Consider the following 16,711-nt stretch of genomic DNA (forward strand, 5'->3'; position numbering starts at 1 on the left):
AGAGAGAGATTAGAGAGAGGGAGAGAGAGAGGAGAGAGAGAGGAGAGAGACACACACAGAGAGAGAGATAGAGAGAGGGAGAGAGAGAGAGAGGGAGAGAGGAGAGAGACACAGAGAGAGAGAGAGACAGAGAGAGAGAGAGAGAGAGAGAGAGAGAGAGAGAGACACACACACAGAGAGAGAGAGAGACAGAGAGAGAGAGAGAGAGAGAGAGAGAGAGAGAGAGAGACACACACAGAGAGAGATAGAGAGAGGGAGAGAGAGAGTTAGCCTTCATATGACAAAACACACCGACACGCGCCCGGAAGTGTTTAGTTGAGACCCGGAAGTTTTCAGTTGGAGCCAAAATGGAGGTGAGCGTGAGCCAGTCGGCAGAAGAAGCTGATGTGGGTTAAGGAGAGAAACGGGACCGTTAAACACCGCGCAACGGGACACAGTGACAGCCAGGCTACCGGAGAGTCTGCAGAGGAACGAGCCGCAGTCTGGGACTCAGGTAGATGCTGTAAGTTTCACCTGTTTACACCTGTTTACACTTGTGAAGCGCTGCGGCGCTCTGGCCGTTAGCTTAGTGTGCTAACATGTTGAGTCACGGGTGTTCCGGGTCCGTGAACACACCACGGTGACCGTAAGTCACACACTGACACAGTGGGCGAGGTCACCTGTTCGTGGATTTACCTGTGATCTATTTGAATCATAAAGAAACGTGAGCTAAGCCTGCTAATATGCTACACACCTCCTCTGTTGTTAGCATCACGCTAACAGGGAAGCTAGCGAGTTAGCGAACTACGTCACCTTCTGTGCTGTGACGTCATTGTGTACGTCGGTCCATGTGAAGTCAGAAAACATGAAGTCAATGTTAGGATGATCCTGTCAATCAAAAGTATGATTACATCATCTGAGTGCGTGTGAGGCCTGCTGCTAACGTTAGCTTAGCATGTGTCTGAGCGTCATTATCATCCTGAGTGTAAACACTGACCCGAACCAGAACCAGAACCAGAACCACCTAACTGAACCAGAACCACCTAACTGAACCAGAACTACCTAACTGAACCAGAACCACCTAACTGAACCAGAACCACCTAACTGAACCAGAACCAGAACCACCTAACTGAACCAGAACCACCTAACTGAACCAGAACCAGAACCACCTAACTGAACCAGAACCACCTAACTGAACCAGAACCAGAACCACCTAACTGAACCAGAACCACCTAACTGAACCAGAACTACCTAACTGAACCAGAACCACCTAACTGAACCAGAACCAGAACCACCTAACTGAACAGAACCACCTAACTGAACCAGAACCAGAACCACCTAACTGAACCAGAACCACCTAACTGAACCAGAACCAGAACCACCTAACTGAACCAGAACCACCTAACTGAACCAGAACCACCTAACTGAACCAGAACCAGAACCACCTAACTGAACCAGAACCACCTAACTGAACCAGAACCAGAACCACCTAACTGACCCAGAACCAGAACCACCTACTGAACCAGAAACCACCTAACTGAACCAGAACCACCTAACTGAACCAGGACCACCTAACTGAACCAGAACTACCTAACTGAACCAGAACCACCTAACTGAACCAGAACCAGAACCACCTAACTGAACCAGAACCAGAACCACCTAACTGAACTAGAACCACCTAACTGAACCAGAACCACCTAACTGAACCAGAACCAGAACCACCTAACTGAACCAGAACCAGAACCACCTAACTGAACTAGAACCACCTAACTGAACCAGAACCACCTAACTGAACCAGAACCACCTAACTGAACCAGAACCAGAACCACCTAACTGAACCAGAACCACCTAACTGAACCAGAACCACCTAACTGAACCAGAACCAGAACCACCTAACTGAACCAGAACCACCTAACTGAACCAGAACCAGAACCACCTAACTGAACCAGAACCACCTAACTGAACCAGAACCAGAACCACCTAACTGAACCAGAACCACCTAACTGAACCAGAACTACCTAACTGAACCAGAACCACCTAACTGAACCAGAACCAGAACCACCTAACTGAACCAGAACCACCTAACTGAACCAGAACCAGAACCACCTAACTGAACCAGAACCACCTAACTGAACCAGAACCAGAACCACCTAACTGAACCAGAACCACCTAACTGAACCAGAACCACCTAACTGAACCAGAACCAGAACCACCTAACTGAACCAGAACCACCTAACTGAACCAGAACCAGAACCACCTAACTGACCCAGAACCAGAACCACCTAACTGACCCAGAACCAGAACCACCTAACTGAACCAGAACCACCTAACTGAACCAGAACCACCTAACTGAACCAGGACCACCTAACTGAACCAGAACTACCTAACTGAACCAGAACCACCTAACTGAACCAGAACCAGAACCACCTAACTGAACCAGAACCAGAACCACCTAACTGAACTAGAACCACCTAACTGAACCAGAACCACCTAACTGAACCAGAACCAGAACCACCTAACTGAACCAGAACCAGAACCACCTAACTGAACTAGAACCACCTAACTGAACCAGAACCACCTAACTGAACCAGAAAGAAATGTGTGTGTGTGTGTGTGTGTGTGTGTGTGTCTCAGGTGGTCATGGCGGAGTGGCGGGGGGAGTGCACGTGGAAGAGACACGTCTCAGAACAGCTGAAGCTCAGAGACCGAGTGCAGAGACAATCCTTTGAAGAACTCATCCACCAGTGTGAGTCATCACTGACTGTCTGTCTGTCTGTCTGACTGTCTGTCTGACTGACTGTCTGTCTGTCTGTGTGCCTGTCTGTCTACGGTTCAATATGTGTCTGTCTGTGTTTTGATCATGTTTCAGTGTTTTATAACAGCTAGGGATTAAGAAAGAAGCTTTCGGGAAGCTCCAACATGGAGGAAGTGTAGAGGAGGAGCTCCAACATGGAGGTAGTGTAGAGGGGGAGGAGCTCCAACATGGAGTTAGTGTAGAGCTCCAACATGGAGGTAGTGTAGAGGGGGAGGAGCTCCAACATGGAGGTAGTGTAGAGGGGGAGGAGCTCCAACATGGAGTTAGTGTAGAGCTCCAACATGGAGGTAGTATAGAGGGGGAGGAGCTCCAACATGGAGGTAGTGTAGAGGGGGAGGAGCTCCAACATGGAGATAGTGTAGAGGGGGAGGAGCTCCAACATGGAGGCAGTGTAGAGGGGGAGGATCTCCAACATGGAGGCAGTGTAGAGGGGGAGGAGCTCCAACATGGAGGCAGTGTAGAGGGGGAGGAGCTCCAACATGGAGGCAGTGTAGAGGGGGAGGAGCTCCAACATGGAGGCAGTGTAGAGGGGGAGGAGCTCCAGCATGGAGGCAGTGTAGAGGGGGAGGAGCTCCAACATGGAGGTAGTGTAGAGGGGGAGGAGCTCCAACATGGAGGTAGTGTAGAGGAGGAGCTCCAGCATGGAGGCAGTGTAGAGGAGGAGCTCCAACATGGAGGTAGTGTAGAGGGGGAGGAGCTCCAACATGGAGGTAGTGTAGAGGAGGAGCTCCAACATGGAGGCTGTGTAGAGGGGGAGGAGCTCCAACATGGAGGCAGTGTAGAGGAGGAGCTCCAGCATGGAGGCAGTGTAGAGGAGGAGCTCCAACATGGAGGCAGTGTAGAGGAGGAGCTCCAGCATGGAGGCAGTGTAGAGGAGGAGCTCCAACATGGAGGTAGTGTAGAGGGGGAGGAGCTCCAACATGGAGGTAGTGTAGAGGAGGAGCTCCAACATGGAGGTAGTGTAGAGGGGGAGGAGCTCCAACATGGAGGCAGTGTAGAGGAGGAGCTCCAGCATGGAGGCAGTGTAGAGGAGGAGCTCCAACATGGAGGCGGTGTAGAGGGGGAGGAGCTCCAGCATGGAGGCAGTGTAGAGGAGGAGCTCCAACATGGAGGCAGTGTAGAGGAGGAGCTCCAGCATGGACGCAGTGTAGAGGGGGAGGAGCTCCAACATGGAGGCAGTGTAGAGGGGGAGGAGCTCCAACATGGAGGCAGTGTAGAGGGGGAGGAGCTCCAGCATGGACGCAGTGTAGAGGGGGAGGAGCTCCAACATGGAGGCAGTGTAGAGGGGGAGGATCTCCAACATGGAGGCAGTGTAGAGGAGGAGCTCCAACATGGAGGCAGTGTAGAGGGGGAGGAGCTCCAACATGGAGGCAGTGTAGAGGGGGAGGAGCTCCAGCATGGAGGCAGTGTAGAGGGGGAGGAGCTCCAGCATGGAGGCAGTGTAGAGGGGGAGGAGCTCCAACATGGAGGCTGTGTAGAGGAGGAGCTTTCAGTTTGAAAATGAATTTTAAATGGGGAAGAAATGGAATGACACTTCATATAGAAAAGAGTGGAAAACAACATGCTCCTTATCCTGGAGACAATATGGAAGAAGAGAACAAGATGTCTTATGAAGCAGAGGTGATGCAGACCTCGTCATGTCTTTTGGGGTTTCCCTCATATTGGAGTCTACTGGCAGGAGGTTAAAACTTCCTCTATGATCTGATTTACTTCACTCCATGTCACAGTGAGAAAGACATGTTGAGCAGCAGAGGAGTGGATCATCATAAACACCTTTACCCCTCATTACCTGCTACACCTTCAGGCAGCCCCGCCCACCGGGGATTGTCCTGGTTCTCCCGGTTAGCCGCTCCGGGTCTGACTGCTCGCCATGCTAAAAGTAATGTTGTCGTCAGCGTCACCAAAATGTAGTGCCTGGTGATTGGCTATTAACGGGGTTTCCTCGTTCCTGCGCGCAGACTGGAACGCGTGGAAAATAGTTAAACGCCAAACTGTTGTGTGTGTGTGTGTGTGTGTGTGTGTGTGTGTGTGTGTGTGTGTGTGTGTGTGTGTGTGTGTGTGTGTGTGTGTGTGTGTGTGTGTGTGTGTGTGTGTGTGTGTGTGTGTGTGTGTGTGTGTGTGTGTGTGTGTGTGTGTGTGTGTGTGTGTGTGTGTGTGTGTGTGTGTCACAGATAACCGTCTGCTGGAGAGGTCGGACCTGCAGGCTGTTCTGTCAGAGAGGTACCAGGCCGACAAGTATGAGGTGCAGAGAGGACACGAGACCAGGTGAGGGCTAGAACATTCTGAATCACCTGTTCAGGTGGAAACTGTGCTGACAGCAGGTGTGTTTCAGCTCGGGGGCGGAGTCAAGTCGCAGTGACGCCCTGCAGCAGGAGATGGCTCAGATGAGAATCAGACACCAGGAGGAGCTGACTGAGCTGCACAAGAAACGAGGAGAGGTGAGTGTTCATGAACTGTGCTCCTGCACCTGTCAGTGACATCCTCTCTCGATGACGAGGCCGTGTTCACTGATTCTGTACGTGGTCAAACATTTCCTCAGCTTTGGATCAGTCACAGTGCTCACATATTCTGCCACTGTGTAATCTCTATTTAGGGCCAGATAACATTCTCATTCTGTCCAATGTGTTAAATAGTTTTCTTTTACTTTTTGAATCATTTGGTTGATTCTGATTGGGTTTCTGTCTGAGGGCTCTGCTTGGGGGTACAGTCCCAGAACCAGGTGTCTGAGGGGGCAGCTCTCTGAAGACTCTCTGGAGGTTAGAGTCCCAGAACCAGGTGTCTGAGGGGGCAGCTCTCTGAAGACTCTCTGGAGGTTAGAGTCCCAGAACCAGGTGTCTGAGGGGGCAGCTCTCTGAAGACTCTCTGGAGGTTAGAGTCCCAGAACCAGGTGTCTGAGGGGGCAGCTCTCTGAAGACTCTCTGGAGGTTAGAGTCCCAGAACCAGGTGTCTGAGGGGGCAGCTCTCTGAAGACTCTCTGGAGGTTAGAGTCCCAGAACCAGGTGTCTGAGGGGGCAGCTCTCTGAAGACTCTCTGGAGGTTAGAGTCCCAGAACCAGGTGTCTGAGGGGGCAGCTCTCCGAAGACTCTCTGGAGGTTAGAGTCCCAGAACCAGGTGTCTGAGGGGGCAGCTCTCTGAAGACTCTCTGGAGGTTAGAGTCCCAGAACCAGGTGTCTGAGGGGGCAGCTCTCTGAAGACTCTATGGAGGTTAGAGTCCCAGAACCAGGTGTCTGAGGGGGCAGCTCTCCGAAGACTCTCTGGAGGTTAGAGTCCCAGAACCAGGTGTCTGAGGGGGCAGCTCTCCGAAGACTCTCTGGAGGTTAGAGTCCCAGAACCAGGTGTCTGAGGGGGCAGCTCTCCGAAGACTCTCTGGAGGTTAGAGTCCCAGAACCAGGTGTCTGAGGGGGCAGCTCTCTAAAGACTCTCTGGAGGTTAGAGTCCCAGAACCAGGTGTCTGAGGGGGCAGCTCTCTGAAGACTCTATGGAGGTTAGAGTCCCAGAACCAGGTGTCTGAGGGGGCAGCTCTCTGAAGACTCTCTGGAGGTTAGAGTCCCAGAACCAGGTGTCTGAGGGGGCAGCTCTCTGAAGACTCTCTGGAGGTTAGAGTCCCAGAACCAGGTGTCTGAGGGGGCAGCTCTCCGAAGACTCTCTGGAGGTTAGAGTCCCAGAACCAGGTGTCTGAGGGGGCAGCTCTCTAAAGACTCTCTGGAGGTTAGAGTCCCAGAACCAGGTGTCTGAGGGGGCAGCTCTCCGAAGACTCTCTGGAGGTTAGAGTCCCAGAACCAGGTGTCTGAGGGGGCAGCTCTCCGAAGACTCTCTGGAGGTTAGAGTCCCAGAACCAGGTGTCTGAGGGGGCAGCTCTCTGAAGACTCTCTGGAGGTTAGAGTCCCAGAACCAGGTGTCTGAGGGGGCAGCTCTCTAAAGACTCTGTGGAGGTTAGAGTCCCAGAACCAGGTGTCTGAGGGGGCAGCTCTCTGAAGACTCTCTGGAGGTCAGGGCTTTGTAACGGAGCGTGTCAGGGTCACTTTCTTTGATGTGGTTATAAAATGTAAAAGCTTTATTTTGATGATTAAAGGGTATCGTCCTAATTCTGCTCTGCATTAATTATTCAGGCTTTTCCGTTGGACACTGAGGATGGATTTACAGAATTCGGAATGTCTCAGTTTGATGTTCATCCCATTTAGAACAATCTTTGTTTTGCATGAGGACCTCACAACTATACAGAGTCCAGTAATGTCTTTCTCTCTCCTGCAGCTCGCCCAGAGTGTGATTGAACTGAACAACCAGATTCAACAGAAAGACAAAGAGATCCAGAGCAACGAGGCCAAGTTAGTGTGTGTGTGTGTGTGTGTGTGTGTGTGTGTGTGTGTGTGTGTGTGTGTGTGTGTGTGTGTGTGTGTGTGTGTGTGTGTGTGTGTGTGTGTGTGTGTGTGTGTGTGTGTGTGTGTGTGTGTGTGTGTGTGTGTGTGTGTGTGTGTGTGTGTGTGTGTGTGTGTGTGTGTGTGTGTGTGTGTTCGTGTTCTCAGGTGTGTTTGTATTTCAGGATGTTGGAGTACCAGCAGCAGATCAGCGGTCTTGAGGGTGACTGTCGGGAGCTGAGGAGCAGCCTGCAGGTGAGAGGACACACCTGAGGGGGCGGGTCTTATTGAGTCGACAGAAGTGATGGAGGTCGGTGATGAGAAGTAAAAGGTCTGATTACCCACAATCCTCTCCTGCTGCCCTCTGGCTCCCAGCAGCCCCTGCTACCAGCTCCCATCATGCTCTAGTGGTGCAATGGTGGTCCCAGCAGCTGCTGACAAACAGAGGGTGACATCACAGCGTGAGTCTGCACAGAGAACCTGCAGACTCACTGATGATGTCACCCAACACAGCCAATCAGCTCGGAGTGTCAGGCTAAAGGAGAGGAGGGGCCTGATCTCAAGTTTTCAACCTGAGACCTCCTGAACAGGAAGTCAGTGTGTTACAGTCAAACATTTCCCCCATCTGGACAGGAAGTCAGTGTTAACCAGCCTGTTCTTGAGGCTTAGGGTGCATCCGGATTGTCCCTCCTATCTCCTTCACTATCCTCTTCACCTTAACCCCAGGGAGAACGTCATGAGGTTAAGGAAAGATGTTAGGAGAATTCATAAAGGACTTAGGGAAAGGCGATCTCGTTGCTCTAACAATCCGACCACATTTCCACTAGGCCACATCATTAAATGTGACGGGCCGGCGGAGGTTAATGACGTGGGTCTGCCGTGTTGAAACTACAATGTTCAGAAAATGGACTACAAAAAGATCATCTAAAAAACTTTCCCCTGTGCTTCTTACTGGTGAAATAATCCAACTGCACAAAGCATTCTTAAGTGAATGAAATGTGGAGAATAAAACATCATCTGGATAAAAATGTCCCTTTCATGATCTGTGTCACTTTACGGTCATCGTTCCTTTTGGTCGGATGCGCGACTCGCTTAAAATGTTTCGGCCACAAGGAATTGTGGGGCGTCATATCTCATCTCCTTTGGTAAAGGATGGTCCAATGTATCCTAAAGGAGGTTATAAAGGAAGCATTGACCCACCTTTCCTTAGCTTTAGAGAATTCAAACAGCTCTTATCATGGCTGCCACTTAAACGCTTCCAGGTCATTTCACTCACTTAGGAACCTTCCTAAGATAAAAAAGACAATTCAGATGCACCCTTTGACTCAATCAGTCATGTTTCCATGGTAACGACAGCCGTAAGCTGAGGGAGGTGTGTGACGATACATTAAGGTTAATAAGGACTTCTTGTGTCCCTGCAGGACTTGGAGAGAGCCAATCAGACGCTGAAGGACGAGTATGACGCTCTGCAGATCACCTTCTCAGCCCTAGAGGAGAAACTTAGAAAAACCACAGAGGACAACCAGGAGCTAGTGTCTCGCTGGATGGCTGAGAAGGCTCAGGAGGCCAACAAGCTGAACGCAGAGAACGAGAAGGACACCAGGTGCTCTGCATGGCTGCTGCTTCACCAAACTACTGAATCCAACGAGTGACTGCTACAACCAACGACTGACTGCTCAACCAACGACTGACTGCTCAACCAACGACTGACTGCTCAACCAACGACTGACTGCTCAACCAACGACTGACTGCTACAACCAACGACTGACTGCTCAACCAATGACTGACTGCTACAACCAACGACTGACTGCTCAACCAATGACTGACTGCTACAACCAACGACTGACTGCTCAACCAACGACTGACTGCTCAACCAACGACTGACTGCTCAACCAACGACTGACTGCTACAACCAACGACTGACTGCTACAACCAACGACTGACTGCTCAACCAACGACTGACTGCTACAACCAACAACTGACTGCTCAACCAATGACTGACTGCTACAACCAACAACTGACTGCTCAACCAACAACTGACTGCTACAACCAACGACTGACTGCTACAACCAACAACTGACTGCTCAACCAATGACTGACTGCTACAACCAATGACTGACTGCTACAACCAACAACTGACTGCTCAACCAACAACTGACTGCTCAACCAATGACTGACTGCTACAACCAACAACTGACTGCTCAACCAACAACTGACTGCTCAACCAACGAGTGACTGCTCAACCAACAACTGACTGCTCAACCAACGAGTGACTGCTCAACCAACGACTGACTGCTACAACCAACGACTGACTGCTACAACCAACGACTGACTGCTCAACCAACGACTGACTGCTACAACCAACGACTGACTGCTCAACCAACGACTGACTGCTACAACCAACGACTGACTGCTCAACCAACGAGTGACTGCTCAACCAACGAGTGACTGCTACAACCAACGACTGACTGCTCAACCAACAAGTGACTGCTACAACCAACGACTGACTGCTACATCCAACGACTCACTGCTACAACCAACGACTGACTGCTACATCCAACGACTGACTGCTCAACCAACAAGTGACTGCTACAACCAACGACTGACTGCTACATCCAACGACTCACTGCTACAACCAACGACCGACTGCTCAACCAACGACTGACTGCTACGACTGACTGCTACAACCAACAACCGACTGCTCAACCAACAACTGACTGCTACGACTGACTGCTACAACCAATGACTGACTGCTCAACCAACAACCGACTGCTACAACCAACAACTGACTGCTCAACCAACAACTGACTGCTACAACCAACAACTGACTGCTACAACCAACAATTGACTGCTACAACACACCACCCTCTGACTGACTGTGTTTGTTTTGCAGGCGCAGACAGGCGAAGCTGCAGAAGGAGTTGGCGGATGCCGCCAAAGAGCCGCTGCCCGTGGACCCGTCAGTATATTTTTATTAAACATTTTAATAATGTATGTACAGAAGTGGCCATGGTACAGGCACACAGGTGAAGTGAGCTCTGATTGGTCTGTCTTCTCAGTGACGATGACATTGAGGTTTTGGCTGAGGATGGAGGGAAGGGGGGTGGAGAGACTTCACCTAACAGAGCAGTCAGCAGGACCCCCAGGTGAGAACAGACTGCGCTGATTTTAGAAACATTTTAATAAACAGCTCAGAGGGCACATCTACATATTCTAGTTCATAAAAGCAGAGCTCCATCAGTGTGACATTTTAACATGTGTGTGTGTGTGTGTTCTGTGTAGTAAGATGAGCTCTCAGCCTCCTCCTGGTGGTCTGCGCATCTCCATCTCCAACATATTTGGGTAGGTAGGACTTCCTGTCTCTCTCTCTGCCCGTCTGTCTCTCTGTGAGGTGTAGTCTCACTGATGGTGTCTCTCTCTCTGCCCGTCTGTCTCTCTGTAAGGTTTAGTCTCACTGATGGTGTCTCTCTCCCTGCCTGTCTGTCTCTCTGTGAGGTTTAGTCTCACTGATGGTGTCTCTCTCTCTCTGCCTGTCTGTCTCTGTGAGGTTTAGTCTCACTGATGCTCTCTCTCTCTCTGCCCGTCTGTCTCTCTGTGAGGTTTAGTCTCACTGATGGTGTCTCTCTCTCTGCCCGTCTGTCTCTCTGTGAGGTTTAGTCTCACTGATGGTGTCTCTCTCTCTCTCTGCCCGTCTGTCTCTCTGTGAGGTTTAGTCTCACTGATGGTGTCTCTCTCTCTGCCCGTCTGTCTCTGTGAGGTTTAGTCTCACTGATGGTGTCTCTCTCTCTGCCCGTCTGTCTCTCTGTGAGGTTTAGTTTCACTGATGGTGTCTCTCTCTCTCTGTGAGGTTTAGTCTCACTGATGGTGTCTCTCTCTCTGCCCGTCTGTCTCTCTGTGAGGTTTAGTCTCACTGATGGTGTCTGTCTCTCTGTGAGGTTTAGTCTCACTGATGGTGTCTCTCTCTCTGCCTGTCTGTCTCTCTGTGAGGTTTAGGCTCACTGATGGTGTCTCTCTCTCTCTGCCTGTCTGTCTCTCTGTGAGGTTTAGTTTCACTGATGGTGTCTCTCTCTCTGCCTGTCTGTCTCTCTGTGAGGTTTAGTTTCACTGATGGTGTCTCTCTCTCTGCCTGTCTGTCTCTGTGAGGTTTAGTCTCACTGATGGTGTCTCTCTCTCTCTCTGCCCGTCTGTCTCTCTGTGAGGTTTAGTCTCACTGATGGTGTCTCTCTCTCTGCCCGTCTGTCTCTCTGTGAGGTTTAGTCTCACTGATGGTGTCTCTCTCTCTCTCTGCCCGTCTGTCTCTCTGTGAGGTTTAGTCTCACTGATGGTGTCTCTCTCTCTCTCTGCCTGTCTGTCTCTGTGAGGTTTAGTTTCACTGATGGTGTCTCTCTCTCTGCCCGTCTGTCTCTCTGTGAGGTTTAGTCTCACTGATGGTGTCTCTCTCTCTGCCCGTCTGTCTCTGTGAGGTTTAGTCTCACTGATGGTGTCTCTCTCTCTGCCTGTCTCTCTGTGAGGTTTAGTCTCACTGATGGTGTCTCTCTCTCTGCCTGTCTCTCTGTGAGGTTTAGTCTCACTGATGGTGTCTCTCTCTCTGCCCGTCTGTCTCTGTGAGGTTTAGTTTCACTGATGGTCTCTCTCTCTCTGTAAGGTTTAGTCTCACTGATGGTGTCTCTCTCTCTCTGCCCGTCTGTCTCTGTGAGGTTTAGTCTCACTGATGGTGTCTCTCTCTCTCTGCCCGTCTGTCTCTGTGAGGTTTAGTTTCACTGATGGTGTCTCTCTCTCTCTCTGCCTGTCTGTCTCTGTGAGGTTTAGTTTCACTGATGGTGTCTCTCTCTCTGCCTGTCTGTCTCTGTGAGGTTTAGTCTCACTGATGGTGTCTCTCTCTCTCTCTCTCTGCCCGTCTGTCTCTCTGTGAGGTTTAGTCTCACTGATGGTGTCTCTCTCTCTGCCCGTCTGTCTCTCTGTGAGGTTTAGTCTCACTGATGGTGTCTCTCTCTCTCTGCCCGTCTGTCTCTCTGTGAGGTTTAGTCTCACTGATGGTGTCTCTCTCTCTGTGAGGTTTAGTCTCACTGATGGTGTCTCTCTCTCTCTCTCTCTGCCCGTCTGTCTCTCTGTGAGGTTTAGTCTCACTGATGGTGTCTCTCTCTCTGCCCGTCTGTCTCTCTGTGAGGTTTAGTCTCACTGATGGTGTCTCTCTCTCTCTGCCCGTCTGTCTCTCTGTGAGGTTTAGTCTCACTGATGGTGTCTCTCTCTCTGTGAGGTTTAGTCTCACTGATGGTGTCTCTCTCTCTCTGCCCGTCTGTCTCTGTGAGGTTTAGTCTCACTGATGGTGTCTCTCTCTCTCTCTGCCTGTCTGTCTCTGTGAGGTTTAGTCTCACTGATGGTGTCTCTCTCTCTCTCTGCCTGTCTGTCTCTGTGAGGTTTAGTCTCACTGATGGTGTCTCTCTCTCTCTGCCCGTCTGTCTCTCTGTGAGGTTTAGTCTCACTGATGGTGTCTCTCTCTCTCTGCCTGTCTGTCTCTCTGTGAGGTTTAGTTTCACTGATGGTGTCTCTCTCTCTGCCTGTCTGTCTCTGTGAGGTTTAGTCTCACTGATGGTGTCTCTCTCTCTCTGCCTGTCTGTCTCTCTGTGAGGTTTAGTTTCACTGATGGTGTCTCTCTTTCTCTGCCCGTCTGTCTCTGTGAGGTTAAGTCTCACTGATGGTGTCTCTCTCTCTCTCTGCCTGTCTGTCTCTGTGAGGTTTAGTCTCACTGATGGTGTCTCTCTCTCTCTCTGCCCGTCTGTCTCTCTGTGAGGTTTAGTCTCACTGATGGTGTCTCTCTCTCTGCCCGTCTGTCTCTCTGTGAGGTTTAGTCTCACTGATGGTGTCTCTCTCTGTCTGCCCGTCTGTCTCTCTGTGAGGTTTAGTCTCACTGATGGTGTCTCTCTCTCTGTGAGGTTTAGTCTCACTGATGGTGTCTCTCTCTCTCTGCCCGTCTGTCTCTGTGAGGTTTAGTCTCACTGATGGTGTCTCTCTCTCTCTCTGCCTGTCTGTCTCTGTGAGGTTTAGTCTCACTGATGGTGTCTCTCTCTCTCTGCCCGTCTGTCTCTCTGTGAGGTTTAGTCTCACTGATGGTGTCTCTCTCTCTCTCTGCCTGTCTGTCTCTCTGTGAGGTTTAGTCTCACTGATGGTGTCTCTCTCTCTCTCTCTCTTCCCGTCTGTCTCTCTGTGAGGTTTAGTCTCACTGATGGTGTCTCTCTCTCTCTCTGCCCGTCTGTCTCTCTGTGAGGTTTAGTCTCACTGATGGTGTCTCTCTCTCTGCCCGTCTGTCTCTTTGTGAGGTTTAGTCTCACTGATGGTGTCTCTCTCTCTCTCTGCCCGTCTGTCTCTCTGTGAGGTTTAGTCTCACTGATGGTGTCTCTCTCTCTGCCCGTCTGTCTCTCTGTGAGGTTTAGTTTCACTGATGGTGTCTCTCTCTCTGCCCGTCTGTCTCTCTGTGAGGTTTAGTCTCACTGATGGTCTCTCTCTCTCTCTCTGCCCGTCTGTCTCTCTGTGAGGTTTAGTCTCACTGATGGTGTCTCTCTCTCTGCCTGTCTGTCTCTCTGTGAGGTTTAGTCTCACTGATGGTGTCTCTCTCTCTCTCTGCCCGTCTGTCTCTCTGTGAGGTTTAGTCTCACTGATGGTGTCTCTCTCTCTGCCCGTCTGTCTCTCTGTGAGGTTTAGTCTCACTGATGGTCTCTCTCTCTGCCTGTCTGTCTCTCTGTGAGGTTTAGTCTCACTGATGGTGTCTCTCTCTCTCTCTGCCTGTCTGTCTCTCTGTGAGGTTTAGTCTCACTGATGGTGTCTCTCTCTCTCTCTGCCTGTCTGTCTCTGTGAGGTTTAGTCTCACTGATGGTGTCTCTCTCTCTGCCCGTCTGTCTCTGTGAGGTTTAGTCTCACTGATGGTGTCTCTCTCTCTGCCCGTCTGTCTCTCTGTGAGGTTTAGTTTCACTGATGGTGTCTCTCTCTCTGCCCGTCTGTCTCTCTGTGAGGTTTAGTTTCACTGATGGTGTCTCTCTCTCTGCCCGTCTGTCTCTCTGTGAGGTTTAGTTTCACTGATGGTGTCTCTCTCTCTGCCCGTCTGTCTCTCTGTGAGGTTTAGTCTCACTGATGGTCTCTCTCTCTCTCTGCAGACGTCGCCCTGCCGGCTCGTTCAGCTCATCACCTGAGAACACTGAGGCTCCTTCAGGTGTGTGTGCCGACGTCCGGGTCCCCTCCACTGCCCTGCACGTGTTTGTAAGTACCACACCTGTTGACACTGAACACCTGTACCACACCTGTACCACACCTGTTGACACTGAACACCTGTACCACACCTGTACCACACCTGTTGACACTGAACACCTGTACCACACCTGTACCACACCTGTTGACACTGAACACCTGTACCACACCTGTTGACACTGAACACCTGTACCACACCTGTTGACACTGAACACCTGTACCACACCTGTACCACACCTGTTGACACTGAACACCTGTACCACACCTGTACCACACCTGTTGACACTGAACACCTGTACCACACCTGTTGACACTGAACACCTGTACTACACCTGTTGACACTGAACACCTGTACCACACCTGTTGACACTGAACACCTGTACTACACCTGTTGACACTGAACGCCTGTACCACACCTGTTGACACTGAACGCCTGTACTACACCTGTTGACACTGAACGCCTGTACTACACCTGTTGACACTGAACGCCTGTACCACACCTGTTGACACTGAACGCCTGTACCACACCTGTTGACACTGAACGCCTGTTCCACACCTGTTGACACTGAACGCCTGTTCCACACCTGTTGACACTGAACGCCTGTTCCACACCTGTTGACACTGAACGCCTGTTCCACACCTGTTGACACTGAACGCCTGTTCCACACCTGTTGACACTGAACACCTGTTCCACACCTGTTGACACTGAACACCTGTTCCACACCTGTTGACACTGAACACCTGTACAACACCTGTTGACACTGAACACCTGTTGACACTGAACACCTGTACAACACCTGTTGACACTGAACACCTGTACAACACCTGTTGACACTGAACACCTGTACAACACCTGTTGACACTGAACACCTGTACAACACCTGTTGACACTGAACACCTGTACAACACCTGTTGACACTGAACACCTGTACAACACCTGTTGACACTGACTGTGTGTGTGTGTGTGTGTGTGTGTGTGTGTGTGTGTGTGTGTGTGTGTGTGTGTGTGTGTGTGTGTGTGTGTGTGTGTGTGTGTGTGTGTGTGTGTGTGTGTGTGTGTGTGTGTGTGTGTGTGTGTGTGTGTGTGTGTGTGTGTGTGTGTGTGTGTGTGTGTGTGTGTGTGTGTGTGTGTGTGTGTGTGTGTGTGTGTGTGTGTGTGTGTGTGTGTGTGTGTGTGTGTGTGTGTGTGTGTGTAGGATGCCCATGACGGTGAAGTTAATGCTGTGAGGTTCAGTCCAGGCTCCCGTCTCCTAGCAACAGGAGGGATGGACCGCAGAGTGAAGCTGTGGGAGGTGGTGGCAGGTGAGTTACCTGTCTGCTGGCTTATTGGTGGAAACTACAAGCAGAAAGCAACTCTCTGTGTGTGTGTGTGTGTGTAGGGCGTTGTGAGCCTAAAGGTGCTCTGACGGGCAGTAACGCAGGGATCACCAGCATCGACTTTGACAGCGCTGTGAGTCTTTTTTTGCAAAACAAAAAAATGTCAACATTCTGAGCGTCTGAGTTCACACACACCTGAGGAAAGTGTGAGTGTCTGACGGTTGTTGTCTCCTTAGGGGTCATACCTGCTGGCGGCCTCTAACGACTTTGCGAGTCGGATCTGGACCGTTGATGACTACAGACTGAGGGTGAGTCCACATAGCGGTCACATCACCTGTGCAGGTGGGTCAGAGACTCTGAGGAACCTGGTTCAGGTAGTTTATAGAGTCAGTGTGAAGTCGGTCTAACGTTGGACTGAAGTCGGTCTAACGTTGGACTGAAGTCGGTCCTACGGTCTGTGATGTCATGTAAAAGGTCTGAAACTCAGAACCCCCCCGTCGGCCATCTTTGCTCCCAGCAGCCCCTGCTACCAGCTCCCATCATGCTCTAGTGGTGCAATGGTGGTCCCAGCAGCTGCTGACAAACAGGATGTGACATCACAGCGTGAGTCTGCACAGAGAGCCTGCAGACTCACTGATGATGTCATTCAACATAACCAATCAGCTCGGAGTGTCAGACTGAGGGGGCGGGGTCTGAGTGCTGATCTCACTCTGCTGCTGAGACCATGAAGTCCGACACACACACAAACAGACACACAGAGACACACACAGAGACACACACAGAGACACACACAGAGACACACACAGAGACACACACAGAGACACAGACACACACAGAGACACAAACAGACACACAGAGACACAGACACACACAGAGAGACACACAGAGACACAGACAGAGACACACACAGAGACACACAGAGACACAGACACACAGAGACACAAACAGACACACAGAGACACACAGAGACACAAACAGACACACAGAGACACACAGAGACACAGAC

The 16,711-nt window shown here is 50.8% G+C and overlaps 1 protein-coding gene and 2 non-coding genes across 6 annotated transcripts in view; all 3 read left to right on the top strand.

Moving 5' to 3' along the window:
* Positions 1–287: 287 nt before the first annotated feature.
* The window catches only part of atg16l1 (ATG16 autophagy related 16-like 1 (S. cerevisiae)), a 20,375-nt gene continuing 3,951 nt past the window's right edge, over positions 288–16,711 (top strand). Inside the window, exons 1-14 of one of the 4 annotated variants that reach the window (XM_065960257.1) lie at positions 293–493; positions 2,614–2,725; positions 4,966–5,059; positions 5,127–5,232; positions 7,046–7,119; positions 7,335–7,404; positions 8,571–8,752; positions 10,043–10,108; positions 10,209–10,295; positions 10,432–10,491; positions 14,298–14,400; positions 15,585–15,690; positions 15,768–15,838; positions 15,942–16,013. In XM_065960257.1, the coding sequence (XP_065816329.1) occupies positions 2,620–2,725; positions 4,966–5,059; positions 5,127–5,232; positions 7,046–7,119; positions 7,335–7,404; positions 8,571–8,752; positions 10,043–10,108; positions 10,209–10,295; positions 10,432–10,491; positions 14,298–14,400; positions 15,585–15,690; positions 15,768–15,838; positions 15,942–16,013 (1,197 nt within the window). In that variant the 5' untranslated portion in view covers positions 293–493; positions 2,614–2,619. Of the gene's footprint in view, positions 503–2,613; positions 2,726–4,965; positions 5,060–5,126; positions 5,233–7,045; positions 7,120–7,334; positions 7,405–8,570; positions 8,753–10,042; positions 10,109–10,208; positions 10,296–10,431; positions 10,492–14,297; positions 14,401–15,584; positions 15,691–15,767; positions 15,839–15,941; positions 16,014–16,711 lie in introns of all 4 variants that reach the window. The other 3 variants (XM_065960256.1, XM_065960258.1, XM_065960259.1) reach the window with 3 other exon arrangements.
* On the top strand, positions 7,459–7,729 carry LOC136180855 (small Cajal body-specific RNA 6). Its single transcript, XR_010667479.1, has one exon. It is a non-coding gene; the product is annotated as a small Cajal body-specific RNA 6 (non-coding RNA).
* On the top strand, positions 16,158–16,429 carry LOC114918579 (small Cajal body-specific RNA 6). The gene has a single exon (XR_003807140.1). It is a non-coding gene; the product is annotated as a small Cajal body-specific RNA 6 (non-coding RNA).

The sequence above is a fragment of the Labrus bergylta genome, chromosome 11 (genome assembly GCF_963930695.1).
Source record: "Labrus bergylta chromosome 11, fLabBer1.1, whole genome shotgun sequence".
NCBI lineage: Eukaryota > Metazoa > Chordata > Actinopteri > Labriformes > Labridae > Labrus > Labrus bergylta.